The 26424-nt window shown below is 41.5% G+C and overlaps 1 protein-coding gene across 1 annotated transcript in view; it reads right to left on the reverse strand.

The window, feature by feature from the left end:
• LOC141088480 (multidrug and toxin extrusion protein 2-like) overlaps positions 1–26424 on the reverse strand; it is a 167350-nt gene that overhangs the window by 32214 nt on the left and 108712 nt on the right. Inside the window, exons 10-11 of the mRNA XM_073574576.1 lie at positions 4366–4433; positions 3032–3140 (exon numbers count right to left, since the gene is read on the reverse strand). Coding sequence (XP_073430677.1) covers positions 3032–3140; positions 4366–4433 — 177 coding nt within the window. The remainder of the gene's footprint in view (positions 1–3031; positions 3141–4365; positions 4434–26424) is intronic.

Below are 26424 nucleotides of genomic sequence, written 5' to 3' on the forward strand. Positions count from 1 at the left end.
CTTTTGGTACAGACTAAGCTCCACCAACCTCCCAGCACTCTTCGTGTTCCAAGCAGGGAGCCACCAAAGGGTGCTTTGCTACACTACTATGTTGTGTGGGATGCAGGTGTTGGAGTGTGGTCAGGTGTCTCCACCTTACCTGGATGGTGGGGTACCACACCTCAGGAGGAGGTGCAGTACCTCTGTGGCGACTGAACCCTCAGGGGCGCCACACAAGATTCGCCCCCAGTTATGCAAATCTCTTCATGGGGGCATTTGAATCTCTCTATCGCGCAGTCCAACCTGGCATTGAGCAAAATAGCCTTTTATCGACGCTTTGTAGATGATCTGTTCATTATCTGGACCGGCACAGAGGAGGAAGCTCTTGAAGTCATCCGCAATCTAAATTTGAATGCCTGGGGCCTCCGCTCCACAGCTATTACCTCCACTACGTCCATCCAATTCCTGGACCTTTTGGTACATGTTGACAAATTGGGACGGTTTTTCACCACTACACATTTTAAAGAAGTAGATGTGAACAGCTACCTCAGTTTCAGCAGTGGTCATTACCCAAGTGGATTCAGAACATTTCATACGGGCAATAATGGCGTATACGAAAAAATTGCAGAGGATACTGACTTTATTGAGGAGGCAAAAGTTTTGAAACAGCAGTTTCAGCAGAAAGGGTACCCTAAGAAATTGGTCCAAGATGCATTCCTGAGAGCCAAAATTTTCACACAGAGACTGTATAAGCAAGATTATGAGTAATAAAACCGCTTGTTCTTCTGGTACGGATCTAGGTAGATAGAGTTTCGTTACCACTTTCAACCAATCCTATGGGTTGATTAAGAAGCTCCTTACCAAGTACTGGTTCATCCTGAAAGGGGACCCAGTTTTGACCAAGCATATCTCCCCCCCCCCCCCCCCCCCCCCGACCTAGAACGGTATTCCGCAGAAACCGCACGTTATTGAACCTTGTTGCACCAAGCAACATCACCTTGGCTCCTTATTCTCTCTCTCCCAATTTCTCTGAACCCTGGTTGCTATGCATGTAGAGCCCCCAAATGTCTTTGCTGCACCTCCATTCTAAATGGGGTACGTGAATTTAAATCCAACACTACAGGTACCTCATATAAAATTAATTTTCATGTTAACTGTCAATCCATTTTTGTGGTATACTTGATTGAATGTGGGTGCGGCCTACAGTACGTAGGTCGAACCATACAAATGATGCATGCTAGATTGAACAAGCATCGACAGAACATCCGAAATGGCTTTCTCCTGCACAGCCTTTCTAAACCTTTTTTAACTGTGCATGAAAAAAAAATCCAAAAACTTTGAAACTAACGATTATTGACCACATACCTGATACCGTGGCTGATCGCTTCAACAGTTTAATCAATAGAGAAAGCTTTTGAATATTCAAGCTTGGCACACTTGCCCCTGAAGGTCTGAATTTAACTATTGATAAAGTGACCAGATAACTATTTGCCTTTTTATCATCAGTGCATTTTACTTAGATGCTATTGTTTACATGCTTTTATTATTAATATGGGTTCTAGCTTTTTTATTGATCTTTTTACTGGTCTACTAACCTGTTAATAATTTTATTCATTTTTATCTATTTTATTGCTCCTTTTTGCACATTTTATACATTTAAAACTTGTTTAACTCATGCTGTTTTATCTCACGTTTTATATAGGTTGTTTTCATCTCCTTTTTTTGTAATATATGAGGTCATCTCGTCGTAACATGTGACTATCATAACATGTGACTGTTTTGACTGTTGTGATTGGCTGCTTCCCATTTAAATACCCCATACCCTATGTCATTAATAAACTTCCACCTGATGAAGACGGATCCTCCATCGAAACGCGTTGTGGTTTAAACCCATCTCTTGTCTGAGTCTCTTTTCTGCGCTCCTAAGACCGTTTTCCATTTTCTTATCAATTCTAACCCCTTTAGCAGCACCATTGCTAGCTTTATTTATGTGCACATTATATGGTAGAATAGTTTCATATATACATAATATATATATCAGCCATAACATTTAAATTACCCCCATTATATTGTGTTGAATTTTCTCATTATCTCCTAGTAGCTCTCACACAGATGTTAAGGTGTCCTCTGGAATCTGGTACCAATATGGTAGCTTCAGATCCTTTAAGTCCTGTATATTGCAAGGTAGGAATATAGGACCTCCATTGATAGAGCCTTTTCCAGTACATCCCACAGATGCTCATTTAGATTGAGATCTGAGGAATTTGGAAGCCAAGCCAACATTTTGAACTTTTTTTTTTTTTTTTTTTTTTTTTTTACAGTCCTGAAAAGTGTCTATAACAATTTTTACAATGGTCCAGAACACTTTATTTTGCTAGAAGAGGTCACTCCCTTTATGGAGTACTCTTGCCATGAAGGGGTGTGCTTCTTAAAAACAATGTTTAAGTAAATAGTATGTATCAAAGTAACATGTAGGACCCAAAGTTTCCCAGTAAAACATTGCTAGTAGTATCTTACTGCCTCTGTCGGCTCGCCTTTTTCCCATTGTAATTTCTGATGCCATATCTTTCCTAATTTTTTAAAATTCAGACACCTATGCAAAAGAAAATGCAAATCAACAGGAGAGGATGCATTTTGCAATCACCAGATGGTCCATTTCTGATAGTCCTTTGCCTATTGTAGGCACCCTTGGAAATGAACAAGAATCAACATAGGTTTTCTGGCTATTCTGCAGAGAGAACATTGCATCACAGGTGCGGAAAAGAGGGTGAACTTAATTTAGCCATCTTCTCCATTGTGTCTGTGAGCATACATCACACTGCACTTGGAGGACATCTGAGTGCAGTCTGTTTCACATGCACCCATAGACTTGAATGGATGCGCGTGATCTGAATATCAGAACCACACGCAGCATGCTGTGACTGTTTTCTCATGCCAAATCGGCATGAGAAAATAATCGCAGATCTGCACTGCCCCATAGATAAAACATTGGATAGCACTCGGCCATGTTACACGGCAGTGTGAGCATAGCATAAGATCAATAGTTTCTTACCTCCAAGACATATTACAACTTTACTGGATTTTTTGGCTTGCTCAACTCTTCCAGCTCCTAGTGCATTTCCCACTCTGACACTTGCAGCTACACTTAAACCTAATGGAAACTGTAAAGAAAAATCAATATAATAAAGGTATTGCCATGATTCTAACAAGACAGTGGAGAAAAGTATAGTAGACTTTAATGACAACTCCTGCATCATGTGACAACAGCTTGTTATTACTAGCTCACACCGTGGACCATTAGTTCCTCTATTAATATAAGCCTATGTGAGCATTCTTCTGAGTCTTATAGACTTACATGGAGAATGTGACCTCTGGTCCACACAGAGGTCACAGTATGGACTGAAGCAGCATCGAAAATGGCGGAAGAAAGCAATGGGTAAGTATTTGATTTGCTCTACACGGTTATGGGCTCTTTCCAGATCATAAATGGAGAAATTCCAATGACAAGTTTGTAATATGCTGATGCCCCTATATGGTTCCCTTCCCCTTTCATCCAGGGATGCCGGCATACTCAATGCCCCGTTCTTGCAGCGTGGTTCCCAGTGTGGTCTCTTCTTCCTTTTGTTGTGCGCGCGCCCATTTCCTTGCTCTTAAAGGGTAAGCGCGCGCCCATAGTAAAATACCCCCAGCCAATGTTTGGGAGGCATTTAGTATAAAATGCACCCTCCCCAATTGTGAAGTGCCTAAGCAACATTGAGTCATTAGTGAGTGAAGCGTGTTACTAGTGAGTTGTTAGGTTCCCTGGTCCATGTGTGGCTAGATCTTGAACTTGAACCCCTGATCCTTGCGTGGCAATTGCCTGAACCTCATCCCTGGTCCATGTGTGGACAGCGTCTGAACCTCGTCCCTGGTCCATGTGTGGCTAGTGCCTGAACCTCATCCCCTCGTCCATATGTGGCCAGTGTCTGACCCTGCTCACCTGGATTGTGTCCGGCCAGTGACTGAATGTGTACTCCGTATATCTGGGCTGCTAGTCTCCAAATCCAAACCTGTCGGTGACTCCGTGTCAGTATCCATCCTGCTCAAGGAGTAGTCTGAACGGAGCCTGAGTCCTTGTCCGCTAACCTGAACCTTGGGGTTAGTAGCTTAAGTACCAAGGACTGCCTAGGAATGATACTCAGTGGCTACCTGCAGCTCAAACCTGACACCACAATCTGGAGCTCCAGTGAACACCAGGTAGCCACTTATCTGTGCCCTTCCTAAGTTAGCCTGGCCCCGTGGCACATTGGGTCCATAAGCCACATGCGCCACCTGCGTGTGTGACAAAGTTACATTATATTGTGTATAAGTTATTGAGAATTGAATATAAAAGGTTGAGTAACTTACCAATACTGCTACTGTTACAAGCTGCATCATTGCTGCCTGACCTCCAAGTTGTACCACACTGATGAGTCCTAAAATGAAATATATATTTTTCATAGTGGTGAACACTAAAATAAACTTTCTTATCTGAAATGTCCTTGACTGGGAAATCCCCCATAGACCCCTTAACATACTTCTTGAACTACACCATCTTCTGTAGGATACATACTACAAAACTGCTTTTAAGTATCTTAAAAGCAGCCCATTGTCTTATATTAAGACAGTGGAAACAGACCTCACCACCTTCCTCTTTTGATCTAAACACTTGAATAGAATAGTTCCCAAGTCTTGAACGACAAGAAAAACAAATATAATCCATCTAATCACTTTGGGATTCTTAAGGTACTGTCACACTTAGCGATGTACCAGCGATCCCGACCAGCGATATGACGCGGTCAGGATCGCTGGTACATTGCTAAGTGGTCGCTAGTGAGCTGCCACACAGGCAGATCTCACTAGCGACATCGCTGGGGACGGGGGTCGCTACTTACCTGTCACACTAGGCGATCCTGACGTCCTCCCGCCCGGCTCCATGCGTCGCTCGTCTCTCCACAGGAAGCGCCGCAGGAAGTGACGGACGAGAAGCGGTCCTGGACGTTCTCCCGCGATCAGCGATAACCAGCGGGGGAGCGGGTCGTAGGTATCAGACACAGCGATGTCGCTAGCAATATCGCTATAACGTCACAAGTTATAGCGATATTGCTAGCGATATCACTTAGTGTGACAGTACCTTTAGTCACCAACTACAATTACTTCTACCTACTTTTCCCTGGCAGTAACTGTTCATTTCCCTGATACCCCTTTTGTGTGCCTTGTGAGCTTTGATGTGGTCTGTGTTATCTCTAGTTACACACTTTAATCTTTGCATAAATATTTAACAAAACACTGTTTACCTGATTTAATAATTAATAAAGTGTGACATGTAGCAGGTGTGCTGATGATTTAAAATCATCCAGCAACTAGTGGAGTTAAAGTGGTTATAGAAGAAAGGACAGGGAGTGGTTAGCATGGCTCCAGATGTTACTTGAAAGCAGTAGTTGTGTCTGGGATCTGCAAGAAGAAACAGTATCAGATAAAGACATGTGTGTGTTGAACCAAGTCAAGCTGCAGAGGCCAGCTAGTTCAGAGACGTTACTGTATGGAAGCAGTCAGTACAGTCCAGCAGTAGAGTTGAGCGACTTTGGTTGGATCGGGTTTCATGAAACAAAATTTGTTGTTTCAGATGAAACTGGTCCGACTAAGGCAAAAAAAGTCGGAGTTTCGTCCGAAACCTGACCCCAATGCAAATCAATGGGGAATAAAAGTCGGCATTGAACGGATGACATTCATCCGCTCAATGCCGACTTTTATTCCCCATTGACTTGCATTGGAGTCGGGTTTCGGACGAAACTCCGACTTTTTTTGCCTTAGTCGGACCAGTTTCATCTGAAACAACAAATTATGTTTCATGAAACCCGATCCGACCAAAGTCGCTCAACTCTATCCAGGAGCAATTTCTGTTTTACAAGATAAGAGTGAGAGAGAACTAGCACAGGACTCATCCCCCCTCACTGCATGATAAAGTACAGTTCTGCTCTGTGTAAAGATGCTGTGTGAAGAGAAATTGTCTGTGAAAAGACTTCATGTATGTTTGCCTGGAAGCATTATATGAAAAGAAGGAGCCTGGTTAAAATCTTACTATCTACTTCTCCCTGGAACAGTGTTATATAGCAATGTGCTTGGAAACTGTTGCATCAACCAACTTTTAAAAATGCATGTTAATTGAAGTGCTGATTGAAATCCCTTCAAGATTCCAAAGAAATAATGTTTACTTTGTCATGCCTCCCTATACTTAGCGGCGGACATACTACATTGATGGACCGTATGAGGAATTTTGAGAGGGAATAAGACTGACTTCAGCTTTTTTACAGATTGTGTTATGTTTGCATCAAGAATTTGTTAAATTTCATTGAATCCGTGTTTCCCTCTACCCGTGACATGTTCCTCGTGCCATTGGCTTCAACACAACCCCAAAGCATGATTGATCCATGGTTGATGAGATGTTTTCTTGAAATTCTGTGCCATTTTTCTCCACATATACCTTTGATCATTTTGGTCAAAGAGTTCTATTTTAACTTAATCAGTCCACAAGACTTGTTCCCAAACTGTACTAGACTTGTTTAGATGTTCTTTTGCATACTTCCTCTTCAGAGAGAAAGAGGACTTGAACTCTATTACCACCTATTGGAAGTAGCAGTCCTAAAAGTCAATATTGGACCCTTTAACAAGCCTTGCAATATGACTTAGGATTAAAGCCAAATCAGAATCTCAATTTGCAGATAGTGTCTTTTTTTTTTTGTTTTTGTTTTTTTTATCAGTCATGTTAGTTATAAACAACTGAATATAAGCTCATCAACTTAAACCTTGTTGTTTCAACTTCTCATCATCATGGTTCATATTTATTCTAGTATAACAAACCAAAGGTATACTCAGAAAAGACATCCTACAATCTCTAAGAAAAAAAGACCCTATCGCTAAGCATCAATTAACTCACTGATATTTGATCAGGTGCCGCCGTTTTTTAAACTTACAAATGACCTCTGTATTAGAACCATCACCACTTTTGCTGTCTTTTGGCATTCTGGCATCACCAGTTCGGTGGCTTAACCTGGTTGCTGCTTTTGGGGGACAGCCAGGAGGAATCGGGAGGGAGATCCTGGAAACTGTGGATGATGGAAGTTAAGCTTCTATTCTCTGGGATTGATGATAGTCATGTCAAAAATGGATTCAGTATTGACATAGCTGAACATAAGATGCATTTTTTGCTGGGATATTTGGGCAACATGGTGTTTTATGACATCTTAAAGATTTGGAAGTCTGAGATAATATGCCTGCATGAGTTCAGGAGGGAGGGCAGGTATGTGCTGGTGCTATCATTTATGGCTGCTTGCCAGAATTTGTTTGCTGGAAGGTCTTACCTATACTGTGTTTTACTCCAAAGGGGATGTCCCACTTGCAGTTTTTATGCAAAACCCTTTTATGTACCTGGATGACATTACATTATTTTTAAAGACACTGCATTTATGTTCAGTACTCTCACGGGGTCCTGAATCGATAAGGGCTCTGGACCGGGAAGTACATATTTTTTGAGAGATTTGGTGCAGATCCCAAAAGCCCGGGAGGCATCCATTACCCCTTCTAATTTTTCAATTGGGAAGAATAGTGTTTTTTATTTTTTCCATGATGCTCCAATTGCCAGTGTCAGACAGCTGCTGCAAAAGAAAATAAAATAATGGGATGCATTAAAAGAGGCATAGATGCTCATGAGGAGAACATAATTTTACCTCTAAATATGTCACTAGTGCGACCACACTTAGAATACTGTGTACAGTTCTAGTCTCCGGTGTATAAGAAAGACATAGCTGAACTGGAGCGGGTGCAGAGAAGAGTGACCAAGGTTATTAGGGAACTGGGGGGTCTGCAATACCAAGACAGGTTATTACACCTGGGGTTATTTAGTTTGGAAAATCGAAAGCTTAGGGGTGATCTTATTACAATGTATAAATATATGCAGGGACAGTACAAAGACCTTTCTAATCTTTTTACTCTTGGGCTGCCTTCACGCGTTTAGGTATTTTCGCCACGGTTTTTACCACGAAAACGCAAAAAAAACAGCATCCCATGCATTCCTATGGGATTTTGCAATGCTGTGCTAATGCTGCGGATTTTCCGGCAGCGGAATCGCATAGCGGAAAAATCCCCAGCATGCTCATTATTTTGCGGAATCGCAGCGATTCTGCACCCATAGGAATGCATTGTTCTGTTTACTTTCCGCATGTGGCTGTGCCCACCATGTGAAAAGTAAGCAGAACATTTGCGGATGGTACCCACGGTCCGGAGGAGAGGAGACTGTCCTCCGGGCTCTGGGTACCATATCCCTGTAAAAAATAGAATTAAAATAAAAATTCGGGTTATATTCACCTTCCGATGTCCCTCGCAGCGTCCCCAGACTTCAGCGATACACGCGGCAGCTCCCGTTCTGAGTAATGCATTGCGATGACCTTTGCTGACGTCGCATCTCGCAATGCTGTAGCGGTCTCGCGAGACCGCGACATCATCAAAGGTTATTGCCGCAATGCATCACTGGGAACGGGACCTGCCCTGTTTATTATTTTTAACATAAGATCTTTTTACTACTGACGCTGCATAGGCAGCCTCAATAGTAAAAAGTTGGTCACACTCGTCAAACACTATGTTTGACGAGTGTGACCAACCTGTCAATCAGTTTTCCAAGTGATGCTAGAGATTGCTTGGAAAACGCTAGCATTCTGCAAGCTAATTACGTTTGCAAATCGCTAGTTTTTCCGCGGGAATTTAAAATGCCATTTTCCCGCGGAATGGAATTCCGCTACGTGTGAACCCAGCCTAAGACCTGTGACGGGGACAAGGGGGCATCCTCTACGTCTGGAGGAAAGAAGGTTTAAGCATAATCACAGACGCGGATTCTTTACTGTAAGAGCAGTGAGACTATGGAACTCTCTGCCATATGATGTTGTAATGAGTGATTCCCTACTAAAATTTAAGAAGGGACTTGATGCCTTTCTTGAAAAGTATAATATTACACGGTATATACACTAGTTTCATGAATATTGCGTTGATCCAGGGAGCTAGTCTGATTGCCGTATGTGGAGTCGCGAAGGAATTTTTTTCCCCAATGTGAAGCTTACCGTTTGCCACATGGGTTTTTTTTTTTGCCTTCCTCTGGATCAACATGTTAGGATAGGATATGGCTTGAACTAGATGGACTTAGTTATTAAGGTTGAAGGAAGACTATGTTACTATACACGTGCTGCGCCAATTCTTTGGAATGCACTTCCCAGGTCAATACGATTAGTCCCCAATCCCCACAATTTTAAGCGTGCCCTTAAAACTCATTTATTCAGACTGGCCTACCGCCTCAACACATTAACCTAATCTATCCCTGTGTGGCACAGCCAAAAGTTTTTACCATAGCCAGGTTCCCCGCATCATGTTCCCACATGCTTTATGCATCTATTAGCCCTCTGTGTCTGTACTGTTACACACTTAACATTATGGCTGGTCCATACAATCAGTGCAACTGTTACCACCCACCTTTCGTGTCTCCCTTTTTTTTCCTCATAGATTGTAAGCTTGCGAGCAGGGCTCTCATTCCTCTTGGTATCTGTTATGATCTATGTGATTATTGTTATGCTGTAATGTCTATTGTCTGTACAAGTCCCCTCTGAAATGTAAAGTGCTGCAGATTATGTCGGCGCTATAGAAATAAAATTTATTATTATTACTATGTAATGTACTGCAGGAGTTGTAAGAATTTTGATCGTACCCAGGATTGTTTCAGAGAGATGCCAACTTACAGGAATTGTTAAGGTTCTGGCCAAATGGCAAAAGACTGTGTGCAAATCATGTTATGTGCAATACTTGCAGTCAGGAGGGCAATCATAAGTATCGGTACTGTAAGGCTGCAAGCAGTCCTAGGTTTTTATGCTGAAGTCTCAGGTGGGGTGCCAGTGCCCCCTACTGCTGTTGTGGACATTCCACAGGTTACAGTCTCATATTTTAATGTGGAACCTGAGCCTCCTTAACCCCTTTCTGACATCCGATGTACTATCCCATCCATGGGACCCGAGCCCCTATGCCCATGGACGGGATAGTACGTCTACCGCGATCAGCGGTGCCCACGTGGTGAGCGCCGCTGATCGCGGCCGGGTGTCAGCTGATTATCACAGCTGACACCCGGCACAATGTGTCAGGGGCGGTCACGGACCGCCCCCGACACGTTAACCCCTTGCACACCGCGATCAAACACGATCGCGGTGTACCGGGAGTTAAAGGGAAGCATCGGCAGGGAGGGGGCTCCCTCTGTGCTTCCCTGAGCCCTCCACGGCAGCGCAATGTGCAGCGCTGCTGCGGGGGGTCTCTTTCCCTGCAGGCCCCCGAATCCAAGATGGCGACGGGGGCCTTCGGGGGTCTGCAGGAAGCTGGCTTCCTCAGTGCCCGCAAAGCGCAGGCATGAGGAAGCCTTCGGCACTGCCTGTGACAAATAGCTGATCTGTCACAGTGATCTGTGATGTGACAGATCAGCGATCTGTCACAGGACAGTGATGTCCCACCTGGGACTATGTAATAAAGTAAAAAAAAGTGTAAAAATAATTTTAAAAAAATCGCTAAATAAATTAGTAAAAAAAAAAAAATATTCCCCAATTCATTTTTTGAAAATAAAAAAAACAATAAAAGTACACATATTAGGTATTGCCGCGTCCGTAACGACCCGCCCTATAAAACTGTCCCATTAGTTAACCCCTTTAGTGAACCCCTTAAAAAATAAAAATAAAAAACGAAGCAAAAAATAATTTATCATACCGCCAAACAAAAAGTGCAATAACGCGCGATCAAAAAGACGCATATAAATATCCATGGTACCGCTGAAAACGTCATCTTGTCCCGCAAAAAACGAGCCGCCACACAGCATCATCAGCGCAAAAATAAAGTTATAGCTAGCAGAATAAAGCGATACAAAAATAATTATTTTTTATATAAAATAGTTTTCATTGCATAAAACCGACAAAACATAAAACGACCTAAATGAGGTATCGCTGTAACCGTACTGACCCGAAGAATAAAACCACTTTATCAATTTTACCGCAGGCTGAACGGTGTAAATGCACCACCCAAAAGAAATTCACGAAACGCTGGTTTTTGTTCATTCTGTGTTCCAAAAATCGGAATAAAAAGCGATCAAAAAATGTCACGTGCCCGAAAATGGTACCGATAAAAACGTCAACTCATCCCGCAAAAAATAAGACCTCACATGACTCGGTGGGTCAAAATACGGAAAAATTATAGCTCTCAATATGTGGTGATGCAAAAACTATTTTTACAATAAAAAGTGTCTTTTAGTGTGCGACAGCCGCCAAACATAAAAACAGCCATAAATAGTAAATCAAACCCCCCCGTTATCACCCCCTTCGTTAGGGAAAAATAATAAAATAAAAAAAAAAATGTATTTATTTCCATTTTTCCGTTAGGGTTAGGGGTGTGTTGGGGTTCGGGTTGGAGTTAGAATTGGGGGTTTCCACTGTTTGGGCACATCAGGGGCTCTCCAAATGCAACATGGCGTCTGATCTCAATTCCAGCCAATTCTGAGTTGAAAAAGTCAAATGGTGCTCCTTCCCTTCCAAGCTCTGCCATCCGCCCAAACAGTGTTTTACCCCCATATGTAGGGTATCAGCCTACTCAGGACAAATTGCAAAACAATTTTTGGGGTCCAATTTCTCCTGTTACCCTTAGGAAAATAAAAAATTGGGGGCAAAAATATCATTTTTGTGGAAAAAAATGATTTTTTTATTTTCACGTCCAAGCGTTATAAACTTCCGTGAAGCACTTGGGGGTTCAAAGTGCTCACCACACATCTAGATAAGTTCTGTGGGAGGGGGTCTAGTGTCCAAAATGGGGTCACTTGTAGGGGGTTTCCACTGTTTGGAGAGTCCCTGATGTACCTAAACGTGACATGGCGTCCGATCTGAATTCCAGCCAATTTTGCATTGAAAAAGTCAAACGGCGCTCCTTCCATTCTGAGCTCTGCCACGTGCCGAAACAGTCATTCCCCCCACAAATCAGGTATCAGCGTACTCAGGACAAATTGCACAATAACTTTTGCAGTCCAATTTCTCCTGTTACCCTTGGTAAAATAAAAAAAATTGAACCTGAAGTATTTTTTTTGTGAAAAAAAGTTAGATGTTCATTTTTTTTTTTTAAATATTCAAAAAAATTCCTGTGACGCACCTAAAGGGTTAATAAACTTCTTGAATGTGGTTTTGAGCACCTTAAGGGGTGCAGTTTTTAGAATGGTGTCACTTTTGGGTATTTTCTATCATATAGACCCCTCAAAGTGGCTTCAAATGTGATGTGGTCCTAAAAATAAAATGGTGTTGTAAAAATGAGAAATCGCTGGTCAACTTTTAACCCTTAACTTCCTAACAAAAAAAAATTTTGGTTCCAAAATTGTGCTGATGTAAAGTAAACATGTTGGAAATGTTAGTTATCAAGTTTTTTGTGTGTCGTATCTCTGTGATTTAAGGGCATAAAAATTCAAAGTTGGAAAATTTGGCAAAAATTTTGAAAATTTCAGTTTCCGTTTTTTTCACAAATAAACGCAAGTTATTTGAATGAAATTTTACCACTAACATGTAGTACAATATGTCACGAGAAAACAATGTCAGAATCACCGGGATCCATGGAAGCGTTCCAGAGTTATGACCTCATAAAGGTACAGTGGTCAGAATTGTAAAAATTGGCCCGGTCATGAACGTGCAAACCACCCTTGGGGGTGAAGGGGTTAAATCACAGATGCATATGAGGAGGTCCAGCCCCAAACTGAATCTCCCAGTACAGAGGTCTCAAGTTTGGATCTTGCTGAAGTTGAGTGTGAGCTTCCTCATCAGACTGATGTCTGCAGAGAGGGGAGTTGGACATTCTCTTAAGTCCCCCAGTGTATCTTGGATAGCTACTGAGGAGGAGTTGGGCAGTTTTGGAGATCAAGGTGACTTCACTTCAGCGAAGTCCTCCAAGAACGAGGAGCCTCGAACTTCCTGTAAGAAGCCCAGAACATATTAGACAGACGCCGGTGAAGATTGACTCACTGGAATTGCACAATGTAGTTAGCATCAGAATGTCTTCTCTCCTGACACCATTGATTTTTTTTTTTTATCAATTCTTATGGAAATAATTTATGGACTTCCATGCGCTGCTTGAGAAAATACAGAATCCCACTTACGGTGAAAGATTAATAATTTATTGGGAATAAATGATTAATCTTTCACCGTAAGTGGGATTCTGTATTTTGTCAAGCAGCACATGGAAGTCCATAAATTATTTCCATAAGAATTGATGTATCAGCGGTCACTCGGTTTGACCTTTGGATGTGCAGCAGCTGACCACGAATCCTATGTGCTTGATCTCTCCTACAAATAGGTGAGTGAATTTCTTTTAATCTTTTAATATTAACTCGGATAAGACCCTATTGCGCTTTTCTGTTCCTTTAGTATATTGCATTGATTTTTTTTAGGCATTCCTGCAATGTAAACAGATTTGAGGAGTTGCTGTTCCAGATGGAAGACCAAAGCGGTTGAAGAGGAAGTGGCCTGTTTGTCGTCATTTATATAGCACTATCATGCTATGGCTCCCCAAGCTGGTTGGGGCATTGCATCGCTGAATGTAAGGCAAATTAGATCCAAATCCAGGAGGGCAACCGTCCTAGATTATATCAAATGAATGCTGATATCTTCTTTCTTTAGGAATGCAGGATTGTGGACTCTCCAAGTGATAAGCATTGGTCTTATGGACAGCATGTCTGGTCCAGCTCATGTGTTAATAAAAATGATGGTGTATGGACATTATTGGGCAATAGGGAGATTGGTTTAGAGGTGGGTACATGAATAATTGCACATGTTACCTATAGTAGGAGGCGGGTTTGTATTATTAATGTGTACTGTCCACCAGGGAAGGACAAAAAAAGCAGCAGGACAAAATGCCCACAGTTTTAGTTGGGGACTTTAATTGCACCACAGAGGGGAATTGAGAAATAACTGGTAAAAATATATCCAATCTAATTTTTTTTTTTTTTTTTTTTCTTTCTAGATGCTACTGTTCTTGAATTTGGCATCTCACCACCGCCAACATACCATGCTGACAGGAGTTTAATTGTATCCAGAATACATAAAATGTTATTTTCCAAAAATATGTTGTGCATGAATTTTGAACAAAAGGTGTGTTTAGTGCGATTGATGACTGTATGTATGGGGGTGGGGTATGGAAGTTGAATTTAAAATTGTTAGAAGATGAGGATTTGATGAATTAACTAAAACTAAAGTATAAAGAGTGGAGAATTGTAAGAGGAATTTTGTGTGTATGCTTGAATGTTGGTACTGTGTTAAGGTGTGTTGCAAAAAATTCTTCAAAAAATGGGGCTATAAAAAGCTGCCATTTATCGGAGCAGATTTAATGATTTGAACAGGTGGATAAGACTGGTTAAGAAAGTGTGGCGCAAGGGAGATGATTGTGTCTGACTTGCTCATTAAGACAAAGAATGAATTAAAGCTTGTTATGGATGAAAAAGAGAAATAAATCATCTATCATACCAAAATAGAACATCTCGAGAAATGCATAAGGTTCTTTTTTAAGAAAATGAAAAGGAGGAAGGTTGATATGGATAAAGTCCTGAATAGGAAGCGTTTCTGTGTCAGGTGAGCATGTGATAAAGGACATGAGTGAGTTCTATTAGTTATATGGAAAAAAATGGATTGATTCTAGTCTTGTTACAGTAGTGCTGAGTGGGTTAGAGAATAAGTTGGATAGTGGTGAATGTTATATTTTGAATGAGGTTGTGAATATGGATGAAGTGGAAAACATAATTAAGAGTGCTAAAAAGATTAAGACACTGGTTAAAATGGATTGCTGCTACAATTCTGTGTGAAAGCAAGGGATTTTCTGGGTGCTCATTTGACTGAGATATGTTAGTATATCTGAGACAGTGGTAAGTTGTGTGAATCTGAAAAATGATGTGGTTGTGCTTGTGTGTAAGAAAATGTTTAGAAATATGCCATGTCAAGTTTGGAGAGCTCCTGATGTGCCTAAACAGTGGAAATCCCCCACAATTGACCCCATTTTGGAAACTAGAGCCCCCAAGGAACTTATCTAGATATGTGGAGAGCACTTTGAACCCCCAAGGGCTTCACAGAAGTTTATAACGTACAGCCGTACAATTAAAAAATCATATTTTTTTCACAAATTATCTTTTCACCCCATTTGTTATTTTCCCAAGAGTAACAGGATGCCAAAAGTTATTGTGCAATTTGTCCTGAGTACGCTGATACCCCATATGTGGGGGTAAACCACTATTTGGGCGCATGGCAGAGCTCGGAAGGGAAGCAGCGCCATTTGACTTTTTTGGCTGAAATTGAGTTCGGACGCCATGTCGCGTTTGGAAAGCCCCTGATGTGCCAAAACGGTGGAAACCCCCCAATTCTAACTCCAACCCTAACCCCAACACACCCCTAACCCTAGCCCTAATGGGAAAATGGAAATAAATACTTTTTTTTATTGTAGTATTTTTCCATAACTAAGGGGGTGATAACTGGGTGTTTGATTTACTATTTATGGCGGGTTTTTATTTTTGGCAGCTGTCGCACGCTAAAAGACGCTTTTTATTGTAAAAATAGTTCATGCATCACCACATTTTGAGAGCTATAATTTTTCCAAATTTTGACCCACCGAGTCATGTGAGGTCTTATTTTTTGCGGGACGAGTTGATGTTTTTATTGGTACCATTTTCGGGCACGTGACATTTTTTTGATCGCTTTTTATTCCGATTTTTGGGGCGCAGAATGAACAAAAACCAGCGTTTCATGAATTTCTTTTGGTGGGTGCGTTTACACCGTTCCACGGGCGGTAAAATTGATAAAGCGGTTTTATTCTTTGGGTCATTACGGTTAGAGTGATACCTCATTTTTTTTTTTTTTTTTTTTTTTTATGTTTTGGCGCTTTTATGCAATGAAAACAATTTTATGTAAAAAATAATAATTTTTGCATCGCTTTATTCTGCGAGCTATAACTTTTTTATTTTTTTGCTGATGATGCTGTGTGGCAGCTTGTTTTTTGCGGGACAAGATGACGTTTTCAGCGGTACCATGGTTATTTATATCTGTCTTTTTGATTGTGCGTTATTGCAATTTTTGTTTGGCGGTATGATAATAAAGCATTATTTTTTTGCTTTGTTTTTTATTTTTTAAAGGGGTTCGCTAAAACGATTAACTAATGGGACAGTTTTATAGGGTGGGTCGTTACGGACGCGGCAATACCAAATATGTGTACTTTTATTATTTTTTTTTTTTTTATTTTCAAAAAATGAATTTATTAGGGATATATATATATATATATATATATATATATATATATATATATATATATATATATATATATATATATATAATTTTTTTTTTTTTTTTTTTTAAATTTATTTAGCGTTTTTTATTTTTTTTTTTTATAAATTATTTTTACACTTTTTTAACTTTATTACAATGTCCCAGGGGGGACATAACTGTCATGTGACAGATCGCTGATCTGTCACATCACAGATCGCTGTGACATCGCGCTACTGTGGGGGATCTCAGGGAAGCACGGAGGGAGCCCCCTCCCTTCCGATGCTTCACTAAACCCCCGGTACACTGCGATTGTGTTTGATCACAGTGTGCCAGGGGTTAACGTGTCGGGGGCGGTCCGTGACCGCCCCTGACACATAGTGCCGGGTGTCAGCTGTGATTATCAGCTGACACCCGGCCGCGATCAGCTGCGCTCCCCCGTGAGCGCAGCTGATCGCACTAGACATACTATTCCGTCCTTGGGACTTAGGTCCCAGGTCACATGGACGGAATAGTACGTCTAATGTAGGAAAGGGGTTAAAGTGCTAGGAGTATCATTTGATAAGGATTTGGAAGGTAAGGAGAGCTGAGAGGAGTGTGGATTGAGCATAGAACATAAGGTGAATTTTTGGCACCTGAGAGACTTGAACTTGTGTGGTAATATTTTGATCATAAAATCGGTGATCAGTGGAGAAGTTAGTTTTTTACCTTTTTCTGGAGCAGTAAAATGGAGAAACTAAAGAGAGAGAGAGAGAGTCTTTATAAGGCTTGAAACCATGATGGCATGGCCTTTCCAAACATTGAGATTTTGGGGCTTCAGTATATTAAAATGGTAGTAATGTTGTTGAATAAAAAAAAAATAAGGGAGCGTATATGGCAAGTTTTTCAGCTGGTTGGATGTTATATGGCTTATGTTGGAGAAAGAGGGATGCTAGAGTGCTTGTTGCTTTCAAGTGTCCGGTCTGGTATGAGGTGATTGAAAAGTTTGTGAGGAAGCATGATTTCCTGAGTGTACCGATGAACAACTTTAAAATGGCTAAGAATATGATGAAAAGATTATGTAGGAATGAGGTGGAGTGTAATATTGTGGAGTTGAGAGGGAATGGCGTTTTGGTTGCATGGAAGAGTTTGGGAACGCATGGGATGTCTAATAAGCAAATATTGTATGGATGTCCTTGCACAATATTTTGCCTGTTAGATAGGTTCAGAAGAGTAGACATCTGATCAGAATGGATGTATGCCCAAGAGAAGGATGTGGTGAATGTGAGACTGTGTGGCTTAGTATGTGGGACTGTGATTATGCGCACAGTGTGTGGAATAGTGTAGTTTGTTTGTGTAAAGAGTTAGCGGGTGTGAGTTTTATTGATTGGCGTGTTGCAATGTTTGGGATTGGTCGTGTGAAAGAGTATTATGGTTAATTATAGTGTGTGTTACAGTGAGTTTATGGGATGTGATGATCTTATGACTTTTCAAAGAGAAGTATGTACTTGTGAATAAGTGTGTCAGGCTTATCCTTTCTAAGTTATTATTGATTTATAAATTAGACAACATCTCATACTTTGCACTGACGAGTGGCAATAACCCTAAACACTGTCTGCTACTTGAGATTCTGATTTGACTTTTACCTTAAGTCATATTGCAAGGCTCGGTAAAGGGTTGATATTGACTTGTAGCATCCCTACTTCCAATAGGTGGCACTAGAGTTCAAGTCCTCTTCCTTTCTGAAGAGACAATTTGCATATTTAATTTCCCAGAGGAGCATGTAAGCTGTTTAACTCTCCTCATAATGGTGTTCCAGACCTGACGTGTCACTCTCCACAAACCTTCCCCCTTTGCATACTTTTGACACTAAATTTTATGGTGAGGACACAGGAAAGATTATCTTATGATGACTCTTCCATGAAGGCCATATTTGTGCAGATGTCTCTGAACAGTAAAACAATGTACCACAACTCCAGAGTCTGCTAAACCTCTCTGAATTTCTTTTGCGGTCAAGTGAGGGATCTAATTTGCCGCTTTAGCAGTCCTATGAGCAGCTGTCACTGACATTTTGCTTGGTCTTCCATATTTTATCTTAATCTCCACTGTTCCTGTTAACCAACATTTTCTAATTACATTTCAATCTGAGGAAAGGGCAACTTGAAAACGCTCTATCTTCTTATAGCTTTCTCCTGCTTCTATTTTTATTTTCAGAGTGCCAGGCAGCTGCTTAGAAGAACCCATGGACTCTGTTTTTTGGCACAAGGTTAGAGGAGGCTGGTTTTTATAAAGTGGGGAAATTTGTATCACCTGGACTTTCCTAAAGATGATATTGAACAAGCCATAACTCTAACATGCTAATTAAGGTTTGAAACCTTGATCAAAGTTATATGAGCACAGATATCTCCAAGGGTGCTCACATTTTTGCATCGGCTGCCCATTTTACTTTTTGTACTTTCGAAAATGAAAGAAAAACCCTCTCTCTCTCGCGAGATATATATATATATATATATATATATATATATATATATATATATATATAGTGACCCGGTCCAGAATTATGTGGCAATACTGAAGACATCAGTCAGCAAGTTAAAGCTTGGGCGAAAATGGATCTTCCAAATGGATAATGACGCAAAGCATACTGCCAAAATGGTAACAAAGTGGCTTAAGGATAACAAAATCAGTGTTTTGGAGTGGCCATCACAAAGCCCTGATCTCAATCCTATTGAAAATTTCTGGCCAAAGCTGAAAAGGTACAGTAGGTGCGAACAAGATGACCTACAAACCTGGATCAGTTATACTAGACCAGTTTTGTCAGGAAGAATGGACCCAAATTTTTTATCAACTATTGTGAGAAGCGTGTGGAAGGATATCCCAAAAGTTTGACCCAAGTCATTCAGTGTTGTGAGCTCATTTTCTGGTCTGCCTCTGATTTCTGGTGAGGGAGCTGGTTGTGCTGACAGAGGAGTTGTGAGTTCTCTTTCCGGGCTCCCTCTGGTGGTGGCAGGAGGTAGTGAAGCTGATCTAATTAACAGAGACCTGCCACCTGATAATGAGGAAGAGGATTGGACATCTGGTGTCTCAGACTGGATTTAAGACAGCCGACTCCCTATTCCCATGCTGGTGATTTTTTTTTCCTTCCTCCTGAGGTCTTAGTTTCCAGCTTAATTCCTGCCTTCTCAAGCTAAGTTGTCTTTGCTAATGTTCACATTTGATTTGGTTGGTCTATACAGTTTTTTGTGTGGTCAGCCAGCCCCGGCTGGGGCTGTGCTGAATTTCCACTCTTATGTCACTGTATGTGCCAGTTTGCTTTTTGTCCCTTATTAGATTGGCCTCTTTTTGCTCTGTTCTCAGAATATGCCAGAGTGCTGATATAGTGGGAGAGGTCTAGTGACTTCAGGGTATTTTTTGCTATCAGAAGTGATGGACATTTTTACAGGGTTTTTTGGCATGATTGCAGACAGTATCTTTCCTTTCCTGTTCTTTCTAGATAGTGTGGGCCCCATCATTTGCTCAGCTTATTTTCCTACCTGTGTTCGTGTTTTCATCTTGTCTCACTGTCAATACATGTTTGGGGGCTGTCTATTCCTTTGGGGTCTGCTCTGGGGCAGTTTTAGATTTTCCCCTTTTCTTGCTTTAGGCTTATTTAGTCCTCCGGCTGTGATGAGGCATCTAGAATCATCGTAGGTACGCTCCACGGCTGCTGTTAGTTGTGTGGTTAGGATCAGGGGTCTGCAATCTGCGTAGTTACCAACCTCTCTGGTTTTCATAACAGAATCACCAGCCATACCACAGATTCTAGGGTACTCAAAAGCAGGAAAAGATTGTTAAAAAAAAAAAGAAAAAAAGTTTCTTTTTTTTAATGTATTTTTTTTCCTCTTTTTCTCTGGGGCCGTAGGAGAATTTTTTCTCTAATGGAGATTAAGCAATTGTCTGATCGTGTGGAGGAGCTTGCTGCTAAAGTGCGGGGAATTTCCGCCCGCTCAGTCACATGCTGTTGAACCAAAGATCCCTACTCCTGATGTGTTTTCTGGGGATCAGTCTAAATTTTTGAATTTTAAGAATAATTGTAAATTATTTCTTGCCTTGAAGCCTAACTCATCCGGGAGCTCTGTGCAGCAGATTAAAATTGGCATCTCCTTGCTGCGCGGCGATCCTCAGGATTGGGCTTTTCCTCTGACACCTGAAAATCCTATTCTGACTAATGTGGACGCATTTTTTCCAGCCTTGGGGTTGTTGTATGATGAACCTAATGCTATTGATCAAGCTGAGAAAACCCTATTGGCATTGAACCAGGGTCAGGATTCTGCAGTTATACTGTCAAAAATTCCAAAAGTGGGCGGTCCTTACTACATGGAGTGATGGTGCATTGACAGCTCTCTTTCGGAAGGGTTTATCAGAGACCGTAAAAGATATGATGGTGGTATTTCCTGTTCCCTTTGGTCTTGAGGATTCTAGGTCATTAGCCATTCAAGTTGATCGGCGTTTACGTGAACTTAAAACTACACGAGAGGCGTTGCCATCTTTTGAACAAACGTCTGAACCTATGCAATGTGATAGGGTTTTGTCTAGGGCGCAATGTCAGGAGTTTAGAAGGCGTAATAAGCTGTGTTTTTTTTTTTTCTGTGGAGACGCCTCTCATATTATGTCTGTCTGCCCTAAACGAGAGAAACTATTTGCACACACATTTGCTATGGGCAGTGTATAACCTAAGTTTCTTTTGGCAATTACTCTGATCTGCTCCTTATGCACATTTTCCGCTAAGGCTTTTGTAGATTCAGGAGCAGCTTTGAATCTGATGGATTTGGACTTCGCTAAACATTGTGGTTTTCCTATGATACCTCTGCGGGTGCCTATTCCTTTGAGGGGTATTGATACTATTCCTTTGGCGGAGAATAAACCTCAGTTTTGGACCCAGGTGATAATGCGAGTTGCCCCAGACCACCAAGAAAACTGTAAATTTTGGTGCTGCACAATTTGCATGATACTACTGTTCTGGGTTTTCCCTGGTTGCAAACTCATAATCCAGTTTTGGATTGGAAATCTGTGTCTGTGGAGAGTTGGGGTTGTCAGTGTGTTCTTGGGGACACTCCTGTTTTCTCCACCTCTCCTCAGTCTCATGATATTCCTGATTATTTGGCTGATTTTTCTGATGTATTTAGTGAAAGTAAGTCTGCGTCTTTGCCTCCTCATAGGAGTTATGACTGTGCAATTGAGTTGATGCCTGGGTGTGAATTTCCCAAGGGTCGGCTTTTCAACTTATCAGTACCCGAACATGATGCTACGCGTTCCTATATTAAGGAGTCGTTGGAGAAGGGTCATATTAGACCATCCTCTTCACCCTTAGGTGCTGGGGGTTTTTTTTGTGGCCAAGAAAGATGGTTCATTAAGACCTTGTATTGACTATCGTTCCCTTAACAAGATGACAGTTAAATATCAGTACCCATTACCCCTGATGTCTGATTTATTCTCCAGAGATAAAAGTGCCTGCTGGTTTACTAAGCTTGACCTCAGGGGGGCGCATAATCTTATTCGCATCAAGCACGGGGATGAATGGAAGACGGCGTTTAATACTCCGGAGGGACATTTTGAGTACCTGGTGATTCCTTTTGGGCTCACTAATGCCCCTTCTGTCTTCCAATCCTTTATGAATGATATTTTCTGGGACTTTGTGGATAAGTTTTGATTATCTATCTGGATGATATTTTGATCTTTTCCAGTGATTGGGATTCTCATGTGGAACATGTCCGGACTGTGTTCCGGATTTTGAGGGAGAATTCCTTGTTTGCTAAGGGATCGAAATGCCTCTTTGGTGTACAGAGGATTTCATTTTTGGGATTTATTTTGTCTCCGTCGACTATTGAAATGGACCCGGCCAAGGTACAGGCCATTTATGATTGGGTTCAGCCCACTTCTTTGAAGGCTCTCCAGAAGTTTTTGGGTTTTGATAATTTCTATCGTAAATTTATCGGTAATTTTTCTGGTATTGTCAAACCACTGACTCATCTGACCAAGAAGGGCGCTGATGTGCTGGATTGGTCTCCAGAGGCTGTCTCGGCATTTCAGGAGCTTAAGCAGAGATTCACTTCTGCTCCGGTTTTACGATAACCTGATGTCTCACTTCCATTTCAGGTGGAGGTAGATGCTTCTGAGATTGGTGCGGGAGCTGTTTTGTCCCAAAAAGATCCTGTGACTTCTAAAATGAATCCCTGTGCCTTCTTTTCTCGAAAGTTCTCCCCATCTGAACGCAACTATGACTTGGGGAATCTGGAATTGTTGGCCATGAAATGGGCATTTGAAGAGTGGAGACATTGGTTGGAGGGAGCTAGACATCAAGTTGTGGTCCTCACCGACCACAAGAATTTGATTTATCTGGAGTCGGCCAAACGCTTGAATCCTAGACAGGCTAGGTGGGCCTTGTTTTTCACGCGTTTTAATTTTGTGGTCTCTTTTCTTCCTGGCACTAAGAATGTTAAGGCAGACGCCCTTTCTAGGAGTTTCTTTGCTGATTCTCTTATTGTGACCGAGCCTGCTACCATCCTAGGTGAGGGGGTAGTTTTTTCTGCCATTTCGCCCGATTTGAGATGCGCCCTGGAGGAATTTCAGGAGGATAAACCTGAGCGTTGTCCTATGGGAAAATTGTATGTTCCTGACTAGTGGAGGAAGAGAGTGATGTCTGAAGTTCATTGCTCCGCATTGGCTGGTCATGCAGGTATTTTTGGTACCAGAGATTTGGTGAGTCGGTCTTTTTGGTGGCCTAACTTATCTTGTGATGTCAGGAATTTTGTGCAGTCCTGTGGGACTTGTTCTCGGTCTAATCCCTGTTCTCGTTCTAGTGGGTTGTTGATGCCTCTGCCAGTGCCCAAGAGGCCATGGACCCATATCTCAGTGGATTTTATTTCTGATCTTCCTATCTCTCAGAGAATGACTGTTATCTGGGTGATTTGTGATAGATTTTCGAAGATGGTCCATCTTGTACCACTCCCAAAGTTGCCATCTTCCTCAGAGTTGGTACCCTTGTTTTTACAACAGGTGGTTCGGTTGCATGGGATTCCTGAGAACATTGTGTCGGACAGAGGAGTCCAGTTTGTTTCCAGATTCTGGAAAGCCTTTTGTTCCAATCTGGGAATTCAGTTATCTTTCTCCTCTGCGTTTCATCCTCAGACCAATGAGCAGACTGAGAGAACAAACCAGACTTTGGAGTCCTATTTAAGATGTTTTATATCTGCTGATCAGGATGACTGGGTCTCATTTTTGCCCTTGGCCGAATTCGCGCTAAACAATAGAGCTAGTTCTGCCACTTTAATGTCGCTCTTTTTCTGTAACTTTGGGTTTCATCCTCGATTTTCTTCAGGGCAAGTGGAATCTTCAGCCTGCCTAGGTGTGGACACTGTGGTAGAGAGAATGCAGCAGATTTCGGACCAAGTGGTGGATAAGTTGTCACTCTCTCAGGAAAAGGCCCAGCGGTTTTCCAACTGGCATAGGACCATTGGTCCGCGGTTTAAAGTGGGTGATATGGTTTGGTTGTCATCAAAGAATATCTCTATGAAGGCTGCATCTCCAAAGTTCAAGCCAAGATTTATTGGACCTTATAAGATCTTGGAGATTCTTAATCCTGTTTCTTTTCGATTGGCTCTTCCATTTACGTTTTAGATCCATAACGTATTTCACAAATCTCTGAAGACGTTTGTTGAGCCAGTAGTTCCTGTGGCGGCGCCTCCTGACCCTGTATTGGTTGAAGGTAATGTGGAATATGAGGTAGAGAAAATACTGGATTCTTGTTTGGCTAGACGGAGACTCCAGTATTTGGTCAAATCGAAGGGTTATGGCCAGGAGGATAATTCTTGGGTCTCTGCCTCCGATATTCATGCCAATAGATTGGTTCGTGCTTTTCACCGGGCCCATTCTGATCGGCCTGGTGGCGGGGATGAGGGTTCGGTGACCCCTCCTCAAAGGGGGGGTACTGTTGTGAACTCATTTTCTGGTCTGCCTCTGGTTTCTGGTGAGGGAGCTGGTTGTGCTGACAGATGAGTTGTGAGTTCTCTTTCTGGGCTCCCTCTGGTGGTGACAGGAGGTAGTGAAGCTGATCTAATTAACAGAGACCTGCCACCTGATAATGAGGAAGAAGATTGGACATCTGGAGTCTCAGACTGGATTTAAGACAGCCTACTCCCTATTCCCATGCGGGTGATTTTTTTCCTGCCTCCTGAGGTCTTAGTTTCCAGCTCAGTTCCTGCCTTCTCAAGCTAAGTTGTCTTTGCTAATGTTCACATTTGACTTGGTTTGGTCTATACAGTTTTTTTTTTTTTGGTGTGGTCAGCCAGCCCCGGCTGGGGCTGTGCTGAATTTCCACTCTTATGTCACTGTATGTGCCTGTTTGCTTTTTGTCCCTTATTAGATTGGCCTCTTTTTGCTCTGTTCTCAGAATATGCCAGAGTACTGATATAGTGGGAGAAGTCTAGTGACTTCAGGGTATTTTTTGCTATCAGAAATGTTGGACATTTTTACAGGTTTTTTTGGCATGATTGCAGACAGTATCTTTCCTTTCCTGTCCTTTCTAGCTAGTGTGGGCCCCATCGTTTGCTCAGCCTATTTTCCTACCTGTGTTCGTTTTTTCATCTTGTCTCACCGTCAATACATGTGTGGGGGCTGTCTATTCCTTTGGGGTCTGCTCTGGGGAAGTTTTAGATTTCCCCTTTTCTTGCTTTAGGCTTATTTAGTCCTCCGGCTGTGACGAGGCGTCTATAAACATCATAGGTATGCTCCACGGCTGCTGTTAGTTGTGTGGATAGGATCAGGGGTCTGCAATCCGCGTAGTTACCAACCTCTCTGGTTTTCTGTGACTTGGCTTGGTCTTGTTTTCCTCCTTGGTAACCCATTCATAACAATTCAGTTTAAGGGCAATGGTAACAAATACTAATGAAATGTATGTAAACTTTTGACTTTGCAGTAATTAATAAAAATGCCTTAAAAAATTCTCTCTCATTCTAGCAAATATTAATAATTATGGAAGTACTAATTGACCTTAAACTGGAAATGTTTATTCAGATTTCATTTCGGATATTGTGAAAAACATGCATATGTGTCTTTTTAGATAGTGTATGTATACTTCTGGTTTCAATTTTAGTTGCTATCTACTTGCCTATTCTGCCCTGTTCCAGTTCAGAGAGGTCATGGACTGCTGCTGAAAGCAATTTTTCTTCCGGTAACATCACATTCACTGAGCAGCTTTTTTTTTTCTTCCCCTTTGCTCTGTAAATGGGGCGTCTCTGCTTATGTCATGATTATTCACAGCCAATTCCCCACTGCCTAACTGCAGGGAGCTAGCTGTCAAACATCATGACGTTGGAAGTGATGCCCTGTCAGCAGAACAAGGCTGAAGAGGAAGAATGGCTCAGCTGACGTGAGGTCAAGAGAACAGAGGATTAACTACCTGAGCCAAGAGAGTTCTCCTCAGGACAGAACAGGCAGGTAGTTAGCAACTACCTGCCTGTAAATTCTTAGTCCAATAGGAAACAAAAACCTAAGTCATGGATAAACCTTTTAAAATAAAAAAATAGAAAAAGGAGAGAAAATACATTTTCTATTTGGAGTTTTGTGCTACTGTGGGCATTCAGATTCCCTTCAATGGTCTTCTTTACTTCATTTTATTCATTTTGGACAATACTTGCAGAGGGCTGCACTTGCAATTTTAATGCATTCCTGGTCCTTCATGACCAGTATCTGTACTGAGTAGGATAGTGATTCATCAAATGACAAAACAGAAAAAGTTTCATTGTAATAAAAATGTAAATGTAATCATGTTCACATAGTAATAGCAATTTTATGTTAAAAAGGCATTCCTATCTACAACCTCCTATCCCAATATGTAGTTATGTAGTAGATGTAATAGCAAATACCTCCAATTAGAAATATAGTGTAGTTCTTCAGATTCGTTATGCCACTTACCCCATGTGCAGGGCAGTGTAGTAGCTTAGGCATCTATGGTTATGACCACTCATATAGTCAGTTAGTGGTCATAACTAGAGTTGAGCGATACCGTCCGATACTTCAAAGTATCGTATCGGATGGTATCGGCCGATCTTTAAAAAAAGTATCGGTATCG

This window comes from Dendrobates tinctorius, unplaced genomic scaffold (genome assembly GCF_039654945.1).
Source record: "Dendrobates tinctorius isolate UK_male_01 unplaced genomic scaffold, ASM3965494v1 ptg000007l, whole genome shotgun sequence".
NCBI classification, from domain to species: domain Eukaryota; kingdom Metazoa; phylum Chordata; class Amphibia; order Anura; family Dendrobatidae; genus Dendrobates; species Dendrobates tinctorius.